The sequence below is a fragment of the Ambystoma mexicanum genome, chromosome 11 (genome assembly GCF_040938575.1).
Source record: "Ambystoma mexicanum isolate Mex_15411 chromosome 11, UKY_AmexF1_1, whole genome shotgun sequence".
Taxonomy (NCBI): Eukaryota; Metazoa; Chordata; class Amphibia; order Caudata; family Ambystomatidae; genus Ambystoma; species Ambystoma mexicanum.
The window spans coordinates 888,163,961-888,185,575 of NC_090934.1; the positions used below are offsets into that span (position 1 = coordinate 888,163,961).

A 21,615-nucleotide genomic window follows, 5' to 3' on the forward strand; every position below is an offset into this window, starting at 1 on the left:
TTCAAACTTTCTCTTGACATAACCACACGGTTGCAGGGGAGGTGATCCTAACTCTTGCACCCCTCTTGACAGGGTTCCTGCGAATGTCTCCTTTGTTATAATTGTCCATGGCAAAGTGCTGTCTAGCTTCATCAACACACAGGAACCATCAACGTGAAAAATATCCACTGGACCTTTCATCCCTCCAGACACTGCTGAAATTTCAAATATGTGCCAGGGTTTTCCTTCCCTGCCTTGAGGGGTTGCCCTTATTTCTTGTTCCTGTTGACTTTGCTTGTACTCTACAGCATTAATAGTGTTCTCCTTACACATTCTTTCAAAGTAACCCTTACGTTTACACTTGATGGACTTAGCATTCCTCGCCGAGCAGAACACACCTTTTGATGTATGTCTTGCATTTCCATATCTGAAGCATTTGTACCTGGGCCACTCCTTCCTTGTGCCAGTGTCCCCTTTTTCACTCACTACACATACCTCTTGGCTGTACTTTTCTACCTTCATCTCTTTAATGTACTGTGTTGTTTGCTCAATACCTCTGGTGAGCTCTACAGCTTGTTCTAGGGTTATATCTTTTGTCAGCAACTTTTCTCGCACCCTGGGGTTGTTGGTGCACCTCACCAACTGATCCCGAATTAGGGATTTTTTTAAAGTGCCAAACTCACATGTGGGGTTCAGTGTCCTCAGTAAGGCCACCTACCCTTCCACCGATTCCACAGGATCTTGTGTTCTTTGAAAGAATTTATGTCTCTCGAATGTTACGTTCTTTTTTGGCTCAAAATGTTCCTCAATTTTTTTAAAAGCCAACGTAAATTCATCAAATTCCCCCATTGAACTTTTCTCCGCCCATGGCCACATGTATGTTTTGAACATCTTCTTCCACCTCTCCCACCTTATTGGAGGTTTAGCGGATTCGGCTTTGAATGGGGGTGGGGGTGGTATAGCTGTGGTGGCCATATTTTGCTTAGGGCAAGCTTGGTTTCTTTATATCCTAAGCACTATTTCTCCAATTATAAGTTTGCTGGAAGTAGGCTTTGTTTCTTTTATTCTTACTTCAGTGTTCCTTTTGAGGTGTTCCTTGTGAAAAACTGATGTGTACTGTTAATGATAGTTATCAGGATATGATATCTGTTCCTGTTTTTCCTTTCGTAGAACGCTTCTTCAATCAGCTGCTGCTTTCTTTCCTGCGCCCTGCAGAGCGTTCTTGTTGCCTTGACAACATTTATCAGGCCGGCTTGTGAAGGGACGGCACCCAAGTGCGTGGTGTGTAGCGTTGTCTTGGTAAGGCTCACGCTATCGTCATTAGTGATGGGAAAGCACTTATGAGCATAACGTCCGGGGCTCGCATTGCCTTTTTTGGAGTGGGGTCTGGCATTGCCACCCCCCATTACATTGCCTTTCTTCCTCTGTGGTGCTGCTGTGCTGCGGCACTCCCCCTCTCACCTGATGCTATGCTGGTCATGAGCTTGGTCCTCCGGGGCAATTCTTCTGATCCTCCCCCAGGAACTGCCGCGTGACCTCTGTGCTCTCTTCCTTGCTGATCCTCGTTGCCAATGCTGGTAGCATTGAAACACAGCCAAGCAAGATGTGTGGGTGAGTAGGTATTTATTAAAGGAGAGTGCAGAGTGCGGGAAGCACCTCTGCTGGCCTCCTCCTCTCAATGCCACTGTGTTCCAAAAGAACACAATATGTTACATCCACAATCATGCTTAATTTTCATAGTAAGGTTGTACCCCCAATTTATCCAAGCCCCCAATATAGTCACCTGTTTTACATATGACCACACTATAGGCCTCTAGTGTATTTTTGTAAGCTGCACAATACAAACTTAACCCAACAAAAATCATCATGACATAAAAACCTTTAGGGAGGGCGGGGCTAAGCGCCGGTGAGGACTGTCGCCTGACACATGCACTCCCACTCCGATGGCTTTTTCTGTTTCACGTTTAATTCCAAAATTGATAGTTTACCTTGAATAAGGCTGAACAACTACCTACTACATCCCTGGTGGTCCGTGGTATGGTCTCCAGGTTCCGAAGCAGCCTTGCTTCGCTCCATGTGCAGACTTCCATGGGCGAGGCCTCTGACGGCAGTGTCCCCTGATCTATGTACCCGATGTCCCTTGTCGGATGTTTGGGACGGGCGTAGTGTGAGCAGCGCCTATACACCGGTAACACGTTTTACCCATAACACGTTTTCTTCTATGTAAACAAAGCCTCAAAATGCACGCGCTAATACTTGCAATCCTGGAAGCTACATTTGGCCATATTAAGGGTTCATATTCAAAGCCATATTAATCCCTACATAATAATGACTAAAAATATATGAACTGCAGTATGGGAGATTTATTTAATTTTATCTAATTATTGAAAAATATCATACAGGTAACTTTGGGAACACTGAACCATGAATAATACATATTCTCTTTTAATGTTGGGAACTGGGCATCATTTTGCATAGAACAGTTTGCTGAGTGCACCATGGGTCTGAGTGACTGTTTTATCTTTGCACTGCACTGCTAATATAAGCAGCTCGACTACTTTACTGGTTTATAAACCACTCACTCACAAAGGTGCTTTCCAAGGACCCTCTGTCTAATTGTTGTGGTCTACCTCGTCGACCACAAAGAAAATACATATGTATTTTCTTGTCTTCTTTTGGCAAAGAGGCTATTCCTGCAGGACTGCATGTCCAGATTGTTATGGCATCATAAAAGGGGTCAAATCAAAGATATATCCTCATCTCCCTCTAACACTCTCAAGAGGCAGAAAAGTGAATCACAACCACACAGAGAAGAATCTCTTGACCCAACCATGCAAGCTATCCTCACTGAAATTAGTTCTTTGAAAGCATTTATGGAAGCCATGAATGCTAAACTACAGCAGCATGATGATAAATGGTCTGCATTTGAATCAAGAATTACTGAGGTTGAAAGATGAGTTAGTGATGCCGAGGACATTACTGACAAAGTACAAATGCTTGAAGATACTGTCAAATCTCTACAAAAACAAACAGAGAACCTCAAAAATCGAAACAGAAGAAATAATCTCCATATTGTATGCCTTCCAGAAGGTTCTGAAGGGAATAACCCAATCCTACTCCTCAATACTATGCTCACCAAGTTCCTGGATTTACCAGCGTCCGCTCAACTAAACATCCAAAGAGCCCATCAGATAGTTCTAGTCAACCCTCGGGTGTCTTCCAATCCCTCCTCCAGAACCCTTATCTTTGTATTATTGGATTATACTAACACGCTACTAATAATGGAAAAAGTGAAACTAACAAAACAACTTTCCTGGAATTGTAAAAAGATATTTATTTCCCAGGATGTATCCAATGTGCTGACCACCAGAAGAAAAGAACTACTTGCCTTTAGATCAGCCTTAAAACAACTAAATGCAAGATACAGCATTCTACATCCAGCCATTCTTAAAGTTACCATAAATGGGCATAGCTACGCCTTTCAAAATCCAATGGATTTGAGACACTTCATTCAAAACCACAAAAAGGTTGATATGGACACATCAAGACCACCTGCCTGAATTTTAATACATAATGTCATAAATAGTTACAACGGACCACTCTCATAATTCTTTCCACCGGAGTGGGATGTGAGGGGCGCCATCTCTTCAGTGGCTCTCCAACCTCCTCTTTTTCTTGTCTTGCTCAACATGGTTGGTGTGGCTGTATCCTGTTAGCCACAATTGTTTTCACTGTCTTTTTTCAAAGTTGCATATCATTTATACCCATGTTGATTTTTTTTGTCTCCCCATCTCCCTTTTGTGTCTTTCTTTTTCTGTTATTACCTTGTGCGTAGATTCATCAATCATCATATATAAGAAGGTGATTGAGTAACTGTTTCAGATATTACTGTCATGGCTGTCATTATTACAACAACTACATGTATAAGGTCATATACTCTCATATAGTTGTTATTCTATTCTAAGACATGGCATTTAATGTAACTTCTTGGAACTTTAAAGGGTTGCACAACCCTGTTAAGAGGCAGAAAGTACTTTCACAACTCAACAGAGCTAAGCCAACGATTGCTTGTATCCAAGAAACACATCTTAAAATGGAAAAATAAATGGAGTTATTACTCTCATAAATAAGGGGTTTAACTGTAAAGTAATAGCAAATTAATTTGATGATATAGATAGATGGGTGCTTGTTAAACTACTAGTTGAATCTATTGAATATACAATTCTGAACATATATGGACCGACATCACCAGAACCCCACTTCTGGGTACAACTTAAAAATAATGCCCGCTCCAATCCTAACAATTTAATTGTCTGTGGTGATTGTAACAAGGTTATTGATCTGTTTTTAGATAGGAAATCTAGTGTGTGTTTTAAAAATACCAAATCCCACTCACAATTCACTAATTGTATATCAGAATTGGGCCTTATTGATGCCTGGTGCATAAATCATCCCTCGGATTTGGAATTGACTTTCTTTTCTAACCCTCATGATACTCTCTCCATGTTAGATTATATATTCATCTCTAATTCCACGGCTAGTTGTCTCTTGAATGCCAAAACGCAGTGTATAGCGCTCTCCGAGCATGCACCTGTTCATATTCAACTCACCTCCTGGCAAAGTTTGTGCAAATACAATAGATGGAGATTTAATTCGGCCCTCCTAACTGATCAATCATTCACACCCTTCATCACCCTACAAAACAGCAACTTTTGTTCAGAGAACAAAAGCCAAGTTATATCTGTTGTTAACAACTGGGATTGCTACAAGGCCGTACTTCGCGGTTATATTATATCCTTTGCTGCAAGCAAACAAAGGAAACTTAACCTAGAATCATATAATATTCTTAAACAACTTAAAACCCTGGAATCTCAATATACACGAACCAACTCTGAAGCCACTCTAAATAATAATATTAAGCTGAGAGTGCAATACAATAAGATTGCTACACAATATTCATGTGCCAGTCTTTTAAAGTATAAAGCGAAAATATATCAGTTCTCTAATAAATCAAGTAAGTCCCTCGCCGCATACCTCAAACTTAAAAAAGAAAAAGTCAGAATTATGGTTATCAAAGATCAAATTGGCACCAGGACCTATTCATATAAAGAAATGATTAAAGTCCTCTCTAAATTCTACCACATATTATACCCATCAGAAGTCCCCTCTAACAACACACACATTCAGGAATTTCTTCAACACATATCTCACACCGCATAGCCAAGGGTCGACTTTCAGATGCTTATTGCTGCTATATCTCCCAGTAAAATTTACAAAGCCATAACCAATCTAAAAAAAGGTAAAGCCCCTGGCCCCAATGGCTTTTCCACATTGATTTCTTTGCTCACTTTAATAAACTCTTAATGCCCAAACTTAATGAGCTTTTCTCTCACCTTATCTTGGATAATACGGCACAGGGCTCTTTTTTAGAAGCTATGCTTATAGATTTTCCAAAACCCAACAAGGATCCTGAACCACCTCAGAGCTATAGACCTATATCCCTAATTAACACAGATTGTAAGATTTTTGCAAAAATGTTAGTGAACAGACTCCTTCCCCTACAAGCCAACTTAATTAAACATGACCAAGTGGGATACATTAAGGGTAGACTATCCTCCTCCAACATTAGACTATTTTTAAACATTTTAGACAATATGCAAGGCTCCAAGGATCCTTACGCAGTGGTAGCCCTTCACACAGAAAAAGCGTTTGATCGGGTCAAATGGAATTATATGTTTGAAACCCTCAAATGGCATGGGTTCGCTACCCCTTTCCCTCTTCATGATAAAAATACTTTATTCTAATCTCAAAGCTGCTATATTCATTAATGGGCAAATATCTTCATACTTCCCCTTATTCAGAGGCAGGCACAAGGGTTTTCCACTTTCCCCACTTCTTTTCATTCTAGCCTTGGAACCCTTATTAGAAGGAATTAGACAAAATAATAATATAACCGGTATACAGTGTGGTAATGTACAGATTAAACAGCGGAATATGCAGATTAAATATTATTGCTACTAAAGAGTACGGATACCTTTTTACCACATTTTCTGGACAATATCTCACAATTCTCTTTAGCTTTGGACTATATGCTAAATGCAGATAAATTGGAAATTCTACCTCTCAACGTAGATTGTACTAAACATCATGTCCAGACTTCTGGCATGAGATGGTGCCCTAATGGCATTTAATATCTCACCATCCATATCTCCAACTCTATCGAAGACATTCTCAAACACAATACTGGGTCCGTACTATTGAGAATGAATGAGCTCACTAACTCTTGATCTCCCCTGTATTTGTCCTGGTGGGGCAGATTCCAATCTGTTAAAATGATGATCTCTCCTATTAATATGTACTCTCTGTATATGTTACCAATACCTCTTTCCTCCTACTTCTTCAAATCCATAGATTTGTGCTTGATAGCATTTCTTTGGGGAAGTAAGAAGCACAGAAATTCTCCATGCAAACGCAAGAAACCATGTGTCTTCGGGGGAGTAGGATTTATTGACTTTAGCAAATATTCTATGGCTTTCGTCTTGAAACAAGTACAGCTATGGTTTACTTGTGAACAGTCTAATGATGTACCTTAATGGTTTGGTCTAGAGAGAGCTTTGGTGTCCCCTTTAATGCAGGTTCCTCATCAAGACCAAAAATAGATTCATAAAGTGCACAAGCATTATCTTATCTGCTTGTTATTTCTGCAAGTTTCAAATTCCTCCAAGTATATCTCATCATATCTATGGTTTAATTCACTAATTAGAATTAAGAAAAGGTCCATTATCTGGAAGCTGTGGCTCTCTCTCTATCTTGATCAGATTTTTTTTGCATGGCGTTTTAGTCATTTCTAACAAACTTGTTGCTAAAGTCCACGTCCTGGTCTCATTCATGTCTATCAGAAATACATGTCTATCAATAATACATGTCTATCATTGATGCAATAATGCAAAACTATGACTCTCTGATGTGTAAGAATACTGCTGCTAATGTCGATAGGCTACAATTGTTCCAAAATTCTAACATGACTGCCTCACTGTTTTATAAAACCCTTTTGGAGAACCCTTCCTTTGATAATATGCAGAAATGTTATCAAGCCTGGCAGCAAGCTTGCGCTCTGCAAGACAGTCAACTATAATTTCCTCAAGCATGGAATCATATATCCAGAGTCACCACATCAGCGAGTCTATCGCAAACACTATATGTTTTCCATCAAGGAGCTTTTATCACCCATTCTTTACTTTTCAAATGTGGTTCTATGCAAAATGACAATTGTTGGAGCTGTCCAGGTACTTTTAAGCACATGGTTCTAGACTGTAAACATGTTAAACCTTTTTGGTTCAGCGTGTGGAATGCACTTAAAAATATCTTTAATTTACAACATGACTTTTGTCCTCAAGTTCTCTTTTCTGGAAGTGTTATTCTAAGATATGTTATGGATAAAAATAATTGTTACTTGTTTGATCTTATTTTAATTGCCATCAAAACTATTACGTCCAACTGGAAAACATTAGATCGACTTCATTACAAGGTATGGTGGAATTCAATTTGTAATATTCACAGATTAGAGAGGTGAAATGCTCCTACTCCTTCGTTACTATTAAAGCATAAATTGAAATGGAAACCTTTTATATCATTCTTAGCCTGTGTAACTTCTGCTTAATTAATATCCAATAAGTCAAAGTTCTCTGCATCTTCCCAACGCTATTCCCTCTCATTCCCGCCCCCCGTATATATTGTGTCTTTCTTGTATTGTTTTTGGTGTGTGTCTTATTCCCCTTACCTACTCAAAATGTGGGTTTTCATATACACTAACTTCATATCCATGCAAAGCCTTCATGTACTTCAATGGTTAGTTTGGAATGTGCGCTTGTTGATTTGTTTACCTTAATAAGTTGATGATCTGCGTTACAATCCTTTTATGTCTTGTATAGTTTGAGATTAATAAAAACGTCTTAAACATAAACAAAATAAAAACTCACCTTTAAATCCTCCCTATAATCCTAAAAGATGATGAACCCTGACATCAATTTTTCTAAAGATGTATGAACTAAGGCAAGCCAAACATTCTCAATATCTTTGATGTTAACAAAACTGGCTCCTCATTTCAGCTTCTACATTCTCAAAAAAGATTTGCCCACATTGCACTTGAAAAAATATTGGGCCTCATTAGAAGTTTGGCGGTAGCCTTGCTGGTAAAACCGGCAGGCTGCTGCCAAACTTAAGAACATTTCTGGTGCCCGCGAATGGGCAATCACTGGGTCATTACGGCCCTGCCGGACCCGGTAATTGCCCATTCACGGGTGCCGGAAGGGAATGGGGAGGTCAGATGCACCGGCACCGTTATAAATGTTGCCGGGGCATCCGACATGCTGTGCTCGCAGGTGCCACTCTGCTCGCCAGGTCAGACCTGGCAGGAAGAAAGGCACCGATGAGCACAACTCGTAGTTTGCCGGTCCGGGAACTACGGTACCGGCAAGCTTACTGGTACCGTAGTTCCCGGACCAGCATACTTATAATAAGGCCCATTGTGTCTCATATAGTTCCTATTCCTTCAAAATACTAGTATCTCATAATCTATCCATCCAAACAAAACTATACCTCTATCTCACTGCTACTTCTCCACTCCTCCTCCACCCCTTCCTCCACAAGCCACAGCCTATATCCCCTGCCGTTCAATTCTCCCCACGTGGATTCCCACTGCACCCTCTTCAAGAAACTAGATGCCCAGGCTATGCTCCCTGTTTCCCAATGCCAAAGGCACAAAACATGCTACCTTCACTCCAACCAAAAAAACCTGTCTCCTAAATCAATCTCTCCCATAAACACATTGTGTGCCCAAGATAACAACAATAATGAACAAAGGTATCCAATGTCTCTAACCAGGTTTCCTCATGATTCTCTTCTCCTGGATCACTATAGTGATCCTGTCGTTTCCATCTTCTATCAATGTAACATTTTCTCACCTGCTCTTATCCCTACAATCCAATAAATAACCATACATTTCCTTCACAAATTATAAAATAAAGTCCCGAATGTAATAGCAGCCCTGGACTGCACACATGTGGCACTCGAGGTACCCCAGGCACATGAGGCAGCCTACAGAAACCGGAAACAGTACCATTCCTTCAATGTGCAGATGACATGTGGTCCTGACCTCACCTTCAGCCACTGCTGTGCCCGCTACCCAGGATCCACCCACAACTCCATGGTCCTGCGCAACAGTACCCTGCCGGCGTACATGGAAAGGCACCAAGGCCAAAACACATGGCTGCTGGGTGAGTACAAATGCATACCATAATGCATGTCAATCCACAACTGATGGTGCTTGTCACGAAATCCATGATTCTCAATAGGCAGCACCATTACTGCAGCATTCACATTCAAGCAGCTTGCACGACAAACCTTGGACATGTCCAACACAGCAGAACACACCCATTCAGGATGTAAAAGACATGTGGCAGCACATTGACATATGGAAGCCCCACCACCATAAAGCCTCATGGCTCCCAACACTGACACAGTACAGAAATCCCACCCTGCCCACCCGACAGTAATGAAATTCGAACCCATAAACTCGCACATCCATAAATGCACCACACATAAGTAGCCTGAGTAATGGCAATGTACATCCCACAAACACTGTCCCCAGAATGGCCAAGCAAATGCATGGAGAACAGTACAGAATAGTGACAACCAGCAAATGCAACTGCAGCCAAATGGAATTGCAATGACACATGAGGCAGCTACTTCTGTCATGCAGAAGTAGAAGGAAGGGCCCCCTTATCCAGCGACAAGTGAATGAGTACTGTTACATCCAGAAACATAGGCGTACCAAGTTGAAAGTACCTAATTGATTCAATTGTGCCCGTAGAACAGCACACTCCACAATGTTGTAGACCTAATGACAATTATGGCAAAATGACACTGATGACAGAGCTCTGTACACCCACTGGACTTACCTTGTCCCCATATCGGCTTTCTCTCCCCTGCAGGCGATTCTGGATATCCCCAGTACACGTGGCTCATGACCCCTGTGCGTCATCCACACATGGCAGCGGAGCGGGCATACAACCTTGCCCATGCTCGTACATGGATCTGCGTGGGGAGGGCATCTGGACTGCTGAAGACACGCTTCCGGTGCCTCGACTGCACGGGAGGGGCAATGATGTATGCACCAGAAAAAGTTGGAAAAATTGTACTGACATGTGCCATGCTGCTCTGCTTTCGCATGTGCCACTGCCCCATGATGCTCATGTGCAGCCACCTGAGGATGGGAGTGAGGGTGATGACGTTCCAGAAGTTGTTGCACATGCACAAAGGTTTGGCCTGAGGGAGGGGAGGTTGGCCAGACAGGGATTGATTGATGCATTTTTCTAACACGGGTGATGGGTAAATTGAACAGATGTCACTTCAACATTAAATTGGATTTGTCAACAATCACTACTGTCCATGCCTTGTGATTTTTCAAACATGATTTATTTTCAGTCCAACAAACCCCCTCCCCCCAGTGAACACCCAGCACACAATCCCCCCTGCCCCCAGTGAACACCCAGCACACAATCCCCCCTCCCCCCAGTGAACAACCAGCACACAATCTCCCTCCCCCCAGTGAACTACCCTCAACTGTGCAGATAGGTGTTTGTGTCTTATCAGGGCACCAACAACGATGCCATGCACCACTAGGATGGTCGTGGGCACTTTCCTTTTCTGGGCCCCTCTGGTGTGCGTGCCCTCAGGTGGTGCATAGACCGGCACCTAGGAGATGGCTCGAGGGAACTCTCTGTGGGTGTGCTTGATGATGAAGGGACTGAAGAGGATGTGCTGTCGCATGAGGTTGTTTCCCTTCCTTGTTTGTTCAGCAAGTGCTGACACTTCCTCGCTCAACTCCCTCACTCTTTGTCAAAACCCTATCAGGGCAGCGGTACATTGGTCTACGACTCTGCGTGTGCACGCATTGTCACGCGTGATGTATTTGCATCCATGCCGTATAGATGCACTGAAAGCCTTAATGTGCCGGCTCTGCACCTTGGCAATTAATTCCACACTGGCCTATTTGGCCTCAATAACATCGATTCGGCCCATCACTGCTGCCCCTGTGATGAAGGGCACCTCTGGTGTGTCATGTGCTGACCTGCGTCTTGTGCGCTGTCGGGGGGGGGCTGCATGGGGACATGGCGCCGGCTTGGATTGGGCTGCCAGGCAATGAGTGCCCGTCTTCTGGGCTGCCATATGATGGCGTGTCCTCGTCCGGCTGTGGTGTGCGGACACAACGCACAGGCACATGTGGGCTTTGTGCTTGCTGTGTGCCAGGCCTTGGGGTTCCCTGTGGTGTGACCATCCCTTCTGCGTCACTGCTTCTGGGTGAATGCTGTCCTCCTGCATGATGAGCACGTGGAGGCGGAACTCCCACGTCGGGCTCCGATCCACAGCTCAGTCCCTCTGCATCGGGGCTGGGTCTGGTGGCTTGGGGCGAGCTGGCGGTGGCCTCCCTGCGGCCATGTGGGTGCTGCTGCTGTCTGGTAGGGCTGCGTTGGGGTGAAGTGGGGGGTGGCCTGGGTCATCTCCCTTCCATGCGGCCTCTATGTGGGGTGGTGGTGCTGGTGGAGGCTTGCCGCCGTGGGCGCTGTGTTGGTGTGACCTCCTCCCCGTCATCTTCGTCCTGTTGGGTTTGACGTGTGCCTGTGGGGTACATAGGGTGTGGTGTGAGTTCAATGCTACCTACATTTGTGTGATGCAGTTCATGCCAACAAGTGGGATTGTAGACAGTATCAATCACGCATTCAACTTGCATTCTTTTCAGTCGCCATGTGGTGCTTGTTGTGAGTGGTTATGGAGGTACACTGCATGGAAATGTCGGAGTGACAAGATTAGATGCGTGGTTGGGCTGCACTGTGCTCAGGGTTTTGGGGGTGTATTATTTCACACTCAAACTCTACGTAGCTGTCCCATGGCTTTGGATGTCTATCCCCTGCCCCTGTCATTCATGCACTGCACGTGCAGGGTCGTCTAGGCAGCACTACGGTTCAATGGATGTAGGCCTCACTTATGGGTGTATGCAGTTCCTCACACACATTTCCTCGCATTCATTCAATCAGGGTCTGCATGTGTGGTACTTTCAGCTGAATGCATTAGGGGGTGGGACTCACCTGCAGTTGGATCGATGCCAGTGCCTGCCTCCACTCCGCCAATTCCCTCGATGGTTCCAACATCTATCAGGGCACTCATTTTCTCCTCCCAAGGTGTGAGTTCGGGTGGGCATTGTGGTGGCCCTCCACCAGTGCCCCTGCTTGCACTCCTGTGCTGTGACAGGATGCCACGGACTCGCACGCGCAGGTCGTTCAGGCACTTGCGACAATCCTCCCCATCCCGGGGCACACGCCCCACAGCAGTGACCCTTTGGCTGATGGTGCGCCAAATTTGTGCTCTGCGCTGCCCGCTGGTTTTGCGCTGCTGCAGCTCCTCATGATGGGTCTCAGCCTCCTCCACCAGTACAGCTAGCTCCTGGTCGCTGAATTTGGGCTTTCTCACCCTGTCCAGGGCAGTCTTGCCCCTAGTGCGCTCCTGTGACATGTTTTGGTGTCAGATGGCGTGGATGGCTTCCAGGGGCTGTGATATCCGACTGATTGTGATTTCCAAGATGGCCGCCGCTTTGCTTCCCGTTCCGGCGGTGATGCGTTTCCCGCGCGCTCATAGCGCACACTCACAGTGCCGCTCATAGCGCGCGCTATTAGCGTGGTATGGCGGTAGCACACGGTCCGTCGGATTTAAGGGTTCGCGCTATTTGCGATAACGCCATGGACCGGGGCGTGTGCACGATAACTCGTGATTTGGCAGATTATTCGCCGGGGGCCTTGGCGTTAGCGCAATTTACGTCCGATGGGAAAACCGCTGCGTTACCGCCGAAGTCGTGATGAGGCCCTTAAGTCTAAGGTATTGCCTTTGTAGTGTGTGGGGTAGAGCACAATTTGCTTAAGGCCCATGTAAGTTGTCATTGCGAAAAGGGTGCTTTGAGTGTGGTTGTCAGCCTGTGACTCAGGGATGTTAAAATCACCTAGAAAGACATTATTAGAATGTGTTAATTTCCCAGAGGAGAGTATGATATGATATACTATGGTATTTTATTTATATCGCGCTCGTAGGCAGGTGTTTCAGAACGCGACCAGGCAAAGGGAGGGGAACAGGGGAGAAAACAAAAACAATTATCTTACTAGGCCCAGTGACATTGAGAACGCGCAAGTGCATGAGGAAGGAAAAAGGGGGAAAGTTCATGGGACCGGGAGAAATTGGAAAATGCAGACCATAGCAGAGAACAAGATAAATAATAAGTAAATAAATAAATAAAATGATCAAAAAACAGTGGTAGTGCAGCCTGTGAGTGGCAAAGTGAAGGTTAGTCAGATAGGGTGTATCTGATAAGTGCAGAAGAAGAGTGATGGGGCTGTATGGGTACAAATACAGGCCCTATTGCAAGGGGTGGCCAGGAGGCAGTGCATGAGGATGGCAGGGTGAGCAGGTACCTGGGCCCGAAGGACAGAGGGTTGCCAGGTGCAACAGTGCCGAGAGAGAAAGCAGATCATCAGGGGAGAAGAGAGGTAAAAGGCAGAGGCGAAGAGGAAGGTCTTAAGGAGCTTCTGGAACCGTAGATGGTTCTCCTCAAGTTTCAAGTTGGAAGGAAGGAAGTTCCAAAGGGAGGCTCCAGCCGAGGACAGAGATCTACCCCCAGCTCGTTTCTTTGAAAAATGTAGAGGAGTGAAGGGCTCGAGAGGGGAGGTATTTACGGAGGGATAGTTGAAGATATTTTGGACCCAGGCCCCAGAAAGCCTTGTGGACAATGCAAAGGGTTTTAAATGTGATCCTTGCATCCACTGGGAGCCAATGGAGGGATTTCAGAGCTGGAGAGATACAATCCCTGGGCTTGAGACCATGGACAAGTCTTGCAATCCTGTTCTGGATTAGTTGTAAAGGGCGGAGAGTGGAGGCAGGTAGATTATATGATATGGCATTTATAATGTGCCTATACACAAGTGTTTCAAGGCGTGGCGGTGAGGCAAGTGAGGGGGAACAGAGGGAGGACAGACAGCTATCTTACTAGGCCAAGTGACATTGAGATTGTTGAAGTGCAAGGGTCGGGGGGCGGGCAAAGTGCCAGGGGATAGAGGAAGGGGGCAGTACTGTACATGGGATCAAAACAATAACAAGAAGTGTGGCCAGGTGGCAGGAAGTGGAAGGTGCAGACAGCAGGTGTCCAAAGGTGCAGGTAGGGGGACTGTAGGGTTCCAAATACAGACCGAAGTGCAAGGGTTGCTGGGAGGCAGTGCAGTGTGCAACTGGGCGGGTTCAGAGGGTAGCCAAGTGACCAGTGCAGTATTAGGCAGGAAATCAGCAGGGGAGAGGAAGCGAGAAGGCAGAAGCAAAGAGGAAGGTCTTGAGGTGCTTCCGGAACCAGAGATGGTTCTCCTCAAGTTTCAGAGAGGCAGGGAGGCTGTTCTAGAGGGAGGCCTTAGCTGGAGAGAGAGATCTACCACCAACTCGTTGCTTGGAGAATCGACCGACCCTGAGGGAGTTGGAGGTGGAGGAGCGAAGAGCTCAAGTAGGAAGGTATTTACGAAGGGCGAGTTGGAGGTAATGAGGACCCAGGTCCCAGAAGGCCTTTTGGGCCATGTAGTGGGTCTTGAACTTAATCCTCACAGCCAGTGCAAATGCAGAGATTTCAGTGCTGGAGGGATATGATCTCTGGGCTTAGAACCAAGGACAAGTCTCACAGTCCTGTTCTGGATGAGTCGCAGAGAGCAGAGTGTAGAAGGAGGCAGATTTAAAAAGAGGCTGTTGCAGTAGTCCAGCCTAGAAATAACCAGAGCTCTGGAGACATTGAGCTTCTGGGGCAAGGAGAGGAAAGGAAAAATACCTCTGAGGAGGTGACCCCACGGTTCTTAGCCTCACAGGTGGGAGCAGGAAGAGGGCCAAGGGAGGTCGGCCAGAGAGCGACAGAAAAGGAGGGTGCAGGTGTGCCGAGGAGGAGAATCTCCATTTTAGCAGACAATCGGAGATGAGAGAAGGATAAAAGGTAGCAGAGGGGAGCACGAAAACGAGCTATGTGTCATCCACATAGCACTGAATGTTGGAGCAGAGAGCTGCAATGTGGTGTGTGAGAGGTTCCAGGCATTGGTTGAACAGTCAGGGAGAGAGGTTAGACCCCTGGGGAGCACAACAGGTAGAGAGTGAGATAGAGGAAAGGAAGGACCCAGGTTGGACCTGGGAGGGACGATCAGAGAGGAAAGAGGTCAGCCAGCTCAGGCCCCGATCGGTGATACCCAGGTCATCACGGAGACGATTGAGCAAGATGGTATTGTTGACTGTGTCAAAGGCAGAAGAGACATCGAATAAAATGAGGATGAGAGGAGACTAGAATCAAGGTTCGAGAGAAGGTCTTCACGGATATTCAGGAGAGCAGTTTCATGCTTCTGGCTGCTCTGAAACCAGACTGATGGTCATGGAGACAACCAACAGATTCAGTGTGAAGATTAAGCTTGGAGATGGCCAGCTTTTCCAGGAGTTTTCCCAGAAAAGGAGTGATGGAGATCGGGCGACAGCCAAGCAGGAGGGTCCGGCTGAGGGTTTCTTGATAAGAGGGTGCACAAGAGAGTGCTTCAGGGGGAAGGGAAGGCTCCAGCGGTGAAGGAGTGGTTGCAGAAGTCAGCCAGGGCAGGATTGAGGGTGTCAATGTGGTGATTGATGGTTTTGGAAGAAAAGGGAACATCCTGTTTTGGCAAGACTTTCATAGGTCGGACTTGTCCAGAAACCTTGTCAGGGTAGAACAGAGGAAAGGCAGAGAAAGAGGGAGGAGAGGTGGCTACAGGAGGGCAGGAGATAGAGGAGGGAGCGGAGGGAGGAGGAGGAGAGGACACGAGGGTGGACAGGATGTTCTGGATTTTAGAGATGAAATGAGAAGCCAGGGCTGTGTAGAGGGCCTGGAAGGGGACAGGAGAGGTAGAGACTGCAGCAGGATTAGCCAGCTAATTTCAGAGGAGTAAGTGGGAGATGTCTGCAATGAAAGAGTCACTCCTTTGAGGTGGTCTGTAGATGAGTTGGAAGGTGAGGGATTCCTTGTGTGAGTGACACCGCAGGCAAGTGATTCAAATGTGCTTGTTCTGGGAGAGGGGATGATGGAGCATGGCCAACCGCTCCTATGGATGATTTCAACTCCACCTCCTGCCGTTCCTGGCCAGTTGGCATGTTAGATGCAGTAGCCTTGGGGTAGGAGGACATCAAAAATATGTGGGGGGATGGGGTAGACCATGTTTCAGTGATGAACAGGGCATTAAGGTTGTAGTACGAGATGAGGTCAGTGATCTTTGCACCATGAGCGATTGCTGAGCAACCATTGATCAACATGAGAGGGCGTGTGCATGTGGTCCGTGGGTGTTGGCTGCGGCAAGGGCAATATTGAAGAGGTTTGCTAGCGTATCTTGCTGGGGCTGCCTAGGACACTTGGCCATTCAGACCCTAGTGAGAATGGGGATTGGCTGTGGAGGGAGGAGACAGATTGTGATGTATTTTGGTGAGTAGCTGTAGTAGTGACTAGTTTATAGGTGAAATGCAGTTTAGCGGTCCAGGCCCTTGGCCTTTTAAGACCCAAACAGGAACAAACAGGTGAGGTCCTTGTCTTCGCCCATCCTTTGCTGAGGACCCCGGCGATTAAAACTCCTAAGGAGGACTGATTAAATAGATGGCGGGCGGAGCAACTGAGTGACAGGGCTGGTCACGTGACCAGCAGCCTACTGAATGCAAATGGCCTAGAGTCCTTAGGTAGAGGCTTGGAAGTCGGGAAAACTGGAGGTGGGTGTAGTAACTGAGTGGTGACGCCTGGTCTTTTATAAACAGAATTACATGATTTACATAATTATACATTTTCTGTTACAAGTCATCTCACACAATCCAATTAGCTAACCCTGCACAAGGAAATCTGATCCCTCTATATCTCTCTAACCCCAATGGACACATGTAATGAACACAATCACCTGTATACGTGGTCTCATTGTAATCAGTCATGACACCTTAAAATATAATTGGTTTATTACCTCTAAACAATTCAACAGTTAACTTGCCCCTTTTGTCAGAGGAGCTTTAACCCAGTATGTGTTGTGCAAACCTTTTCAAAAACACTTCAAAAGCAAGAGGAGGGAGAAAAACAATAATTCATTTTTACCAGCAGGAAAATTCTTATTGTCACAGACATTCTGGCCTCTCATATACATTTTTCCTACATTCTTTCACGTCACCTTATTTGCAACTCCCATCTCAAATCATACAGCCTTATGCGAGAGCCCATAAAACACTAAACAAATGTTGCCCTTAAACACCCCTTTTCATCCCCCCATGTGCGCCCTGAGTGCCCTGGCCATGTTGCGTGTTATAAGAATTAAAATAAATAAATAACTGGACTTCCTTGGTCATAGAACAACAAACCTATGTGCTCTCATGTAGATTGCTTCGTGTATCTACAAACCCAATCTGACCATACAAAGATGACCTTTCATTCTGTTCTCGTCTTCAGCCCTTTGTGATGCTATCACCAGCTGCCCAAATGCGGTTCACTACCTACCCCCAACCGTGACCTTGGTCATTCACATCTGCAAGCCAGGCAAAAACCATTCCTGCAAACCAAAAGACTCAGCGAATCACACAGACCCCAATTAAGTGAAAACTGCACTCTACAATGTCTCCATCTACCCATAATAAAGCCCATGTTTCCCAATGTCCTAAAATGTGTCTGCAATTTAAACCATTGTTGAATGTACACTGTTCAAGATAACTGGATCTCCTCACATTGATTTCCCCGCAGCAATCTTCTCTCTTGTAAGCGCAAAGCTCCCTGTCACATTCTTCTAAGCGCTACAAGCTGTAGATCACACAATAATATTGTTGCATTCACTGCTTATTATGTTGCTACCTATTACAAATCTAAAATGTACCCAAAACTACACACTAAGTAACACCTATTCTGATTCCTTTAATTACACAAAAACACATATTTAGTTGCAACATTGCATCGAATCCAGCTGCATCATGGTCTAGTGCAATCTTGTATAATGTAAACCTCTTTCCCGTGTTGGGACCTTGAACGTCCACCCCAACATACCCCACTCTTAGTTAGTATGCGCTGATGCCCCCAGCTGTGTAGCAGAATTGGATGAAACCATAACATATTTGCAATAGGTATGGCAGAGCCTTATCACTGTAGAAACTTGTGATCAGCCAATGAGAGGGATACCTTTCCGGAGCCATTGCTCCCAAGTTACTGCAGCACACATTAAACACAACCAGCAGTAAAGAAATGTTCACAATGTATGACTTTTATATTGGTTATAACCACAGATGCAGAAACATCTGCTGGGTACCCTGATGGTATTGCATGCCTATTGTTTGTTTTCTGTGATCCTGAGAATTTGAGTACTCTTCAGTTTCTTCGTAGAACAGGTCTTCCTAAAATGAAAAATAAAGTAATACAGTGTAGAGGGAGAGAGGGAGTGATATCTAAATTGGGTTTAATGCCATTCCGTTTACAAACAGCAGCCGTGCATTGATCACACTTCTTACTCACGGCACACATTGGTCCTCCATCCTTTCAGCGAGATCCGTTTCTCAGAGCAGGCATGCACGTAGGATCCGAGAGCCGCGCATAGGCAGGCCTGAAAGTCCGTACAGGTACAGGCGTCATATTTACAGTTCTGGGGGAAGGCAAGAAAACGTCATCACAATTCTCCCCGCTTTGAATTCGATAAATACTACATTTTCCATTGTACCCTTCTCATGCAGATTAGGAGTCAGTGGAACATCCTACGACAAATATACAAGTATAAACTTCTGGTATGGACACATTTTTGGGTTACGTTTATTTCCTTTGTGTGGGTATTTCCTGCTGAAAAATTAGAGTATTCTTTTTCTTCAATTTTTACAAAAACGTTTAAAGCTTTTTAACATTGATAACATTTGTATTAAATATTGCCTACTTTTGGTACACTCCCAAATAACATTTTAAAAGTTATTTGTTCAACATGTTAAATAACTTTATGAATGTTTAAATCGCGTTATTAAGTTAGTCAACAACCTGACATTTCCCAGTAAATCATTTTTTTTTTGTATCCGTCCAAAATATTGAATTTGCATCAGGGATCCCAGCCATTGACTGTACAATAACATATGCTTTTACACAGGTCCACTGAAGTTCGAGCAGGGAGAGCAGGAGAACTCTTCACTTGACTGAGCAGACTCTGAAATACCTTAGCACCTGTAACTTGGCCTGGACCTAAAATCTCCCCTCTCTTAAACCCCATTCCTGATTGGATAAGCAACACTAGCCTTTACCATTGGTAGAGAGCTGGACCTGGTGTGCATATCATGATGGAGCTACTACTGCACAGACTTGTATTAGGTTTTTCTCCAGGCTCTAGGTTGTTCACTACCTTCCCTAAAACAGTGCTTTGTAAACTGTCTCCTTAAGATAGTTAAGTTTAGTGCATTTGCGTGAAAGCAGTTTTGTTTGGTTAAACTGAAATTCACCAAGTTTAGTGCATATTGGTGAAATCAGTTTTATTTGGTGAAACTGCCAATTCACTATGTTGAAGCTTTGAAGGCTGTTCAGTAAAAAGATGTTGGATCAGCATCCCAGTTAACTATGGATTCAGAAGCTAACTCGGGTTGTTCGGTGTCTGTATCAGTGTCTGTGCCAATGTCTGTGCTGCCGCAGTATGTCAGACATTTCTTGGTATAACTATGATTTATGGCTGTAAATGTGGGATCAGTCCCTGTTAGTGCGCTAGTGACCACTCTCGATTGGTTCCAGAACCAGCCTTTAAAATTAGTTCTGATTATCCTGGCAGCAAAACAAATACTACCCCCTCAAACGTCCCACAAAGTTTGTATATACTATTGAAGATTGAGAGTAAAGCTTCGGGGGAGTGTCTTGCGCTCAAGGTCAGTCCTTTCAATGCAAAATTTCAATGAAATTTCACATCCAGGGATTCTAACCCGCTCAACCAGCAAGAAGCGATTGATCAAGCGACACAATCAGACTTGGTAATTAATTTGTCAAACAGACAGCTAAATAAAATTGGAATTTCAGTATTGAATAAAGGTTTATCTTTTGCACCCAGTATGGGCACTGATTTTGTGAATTTTCAAATTGACCTTTTTAAATTTTTGAGAAAACTTAAATTGAAAAAATTCTTCTCTACACAAGTAAGTACCTTTGAGCGTAAAGCCTCACTTGAACCTCTTAGCACTTACACCATCAAAGATATCAAGAATATTGAGACTTTAATGTCTCTCAATCCAGAAAGTAACACAGACAGGCTGTTGTTCTTTTGGAAAATAAACATCATTCAAAATCTCACATGATTTGGACATATATTACGTTTGTTTGAAATAATCTTTGCATTAAAATGTCTGACCTTGAGCGCAAGACACTCCCCCGAAGCTTAACTCTTAATCTTCAATATGATTTATGGCTGGCTTGGTTTTCAGGTCACACAGTACATCTAGCACTTCCTGACAGGTATTTTTGTCCTGAGGCTTCAAATGTGCGCTTTGTAATGCTTGCATTTGAAGCTGCATTCTCTCTTCCCAAGGAATGTACAGAAGTGTTATCACCTCATTACCTTCCAACTCGGGCACCTCCACGTCAGCCATTTGCTGACAAAGAATGGTTTAGAGCTCTTCAGTGGGCATTTTTTGTTTAAGCTCCCTGACGTCTGGCCGTTTCGTGATAATTGACAGCTATTAAATGTATCTTTGTCACCATTGTAATGTATGCATAACGCACCCCGTGGTTGCTTCAGACTGTTTTCGCTCTAATGAGGAAGCCCCTAACCAACATGTTGAAATGGGCCCCCGCATATCTTCAGCCTGGTCTGCTTGAGTAGAGTGAACACCACCAATCTACGGTGTGGGTGCCTCTATTCTATAGTGGGATGACACAGCCTTGTTCGAGAGCAGGGTGTTCAGTGGGGAAGTTTCACTAAAGCAGTAATGATATTCTTTTTATATAGAGCTAGTTCTTTATCGAGTGCCCTATTTCCAACATTTGTAACATACAAACACCCTCGTGTCGGGAGGATAGCTCATGGGCAACATGCTCTTCTTGCAAAGGCGACACAGAGCAACACAGGTTCAAACCCCGGGTCTGCGCTTATAAACCTCTGGGTAATAAGCGTGTTATAAGTAACCTATTATATATACAATTTTTGTTGTCATTTTAGGGGGGCACCAATGATGCTTCCCGCCTGTGGTACAATCTGGTGTAAGACCGGCCCTTGGTACAGGCATCTGTTGCAAACAAATTTCTCCTTTATGCTGCTTGACGAATCCGAAAAAAAACACCACCTGCCAAACCTCTGGCACCATGTCCCAGCAACGTGGCCCCAAGATATATACATATATACATACATACAAACACATGCACAGACACACACAGCCACACGCATACACAAACCTGCCAAAATAGATCAAGAAAACATCTCTGCATTGTCACATTATGTAACATCCACCTACACTACTATCTACAACTTCTTCCTCCCATACCGATACTCACCTCTCTTCCAGTAACTCATCCCGAAGAATGAGGAGTAGCATCTGCTT

At 44.6% G+C, this 21,615-nt stretch overlaps 1 protein-coding gene across 1 annotated transcript in view; it reads right to left on the minus strand.

Moving 5' to 3' along the window:
- Window positions 1-21,615, minus strand: part of LOC138505058 (mucin-2-like) — an 894,965-nt gene that overhangs the window by 599,125 nt on the left and 274,225 nt on the right. Inside the window, exon 16 of the mRNA XM_069625383.1 lies at window positions 18,581-18,707. Within this exon, the coding sequence (XP_069481484.1) occupies window positions 18,581-18,707 (127 nt within the window). The remainder of the gene's footprint in view (window positions 1-18,580; window positions 18,708-21,615) is intronic.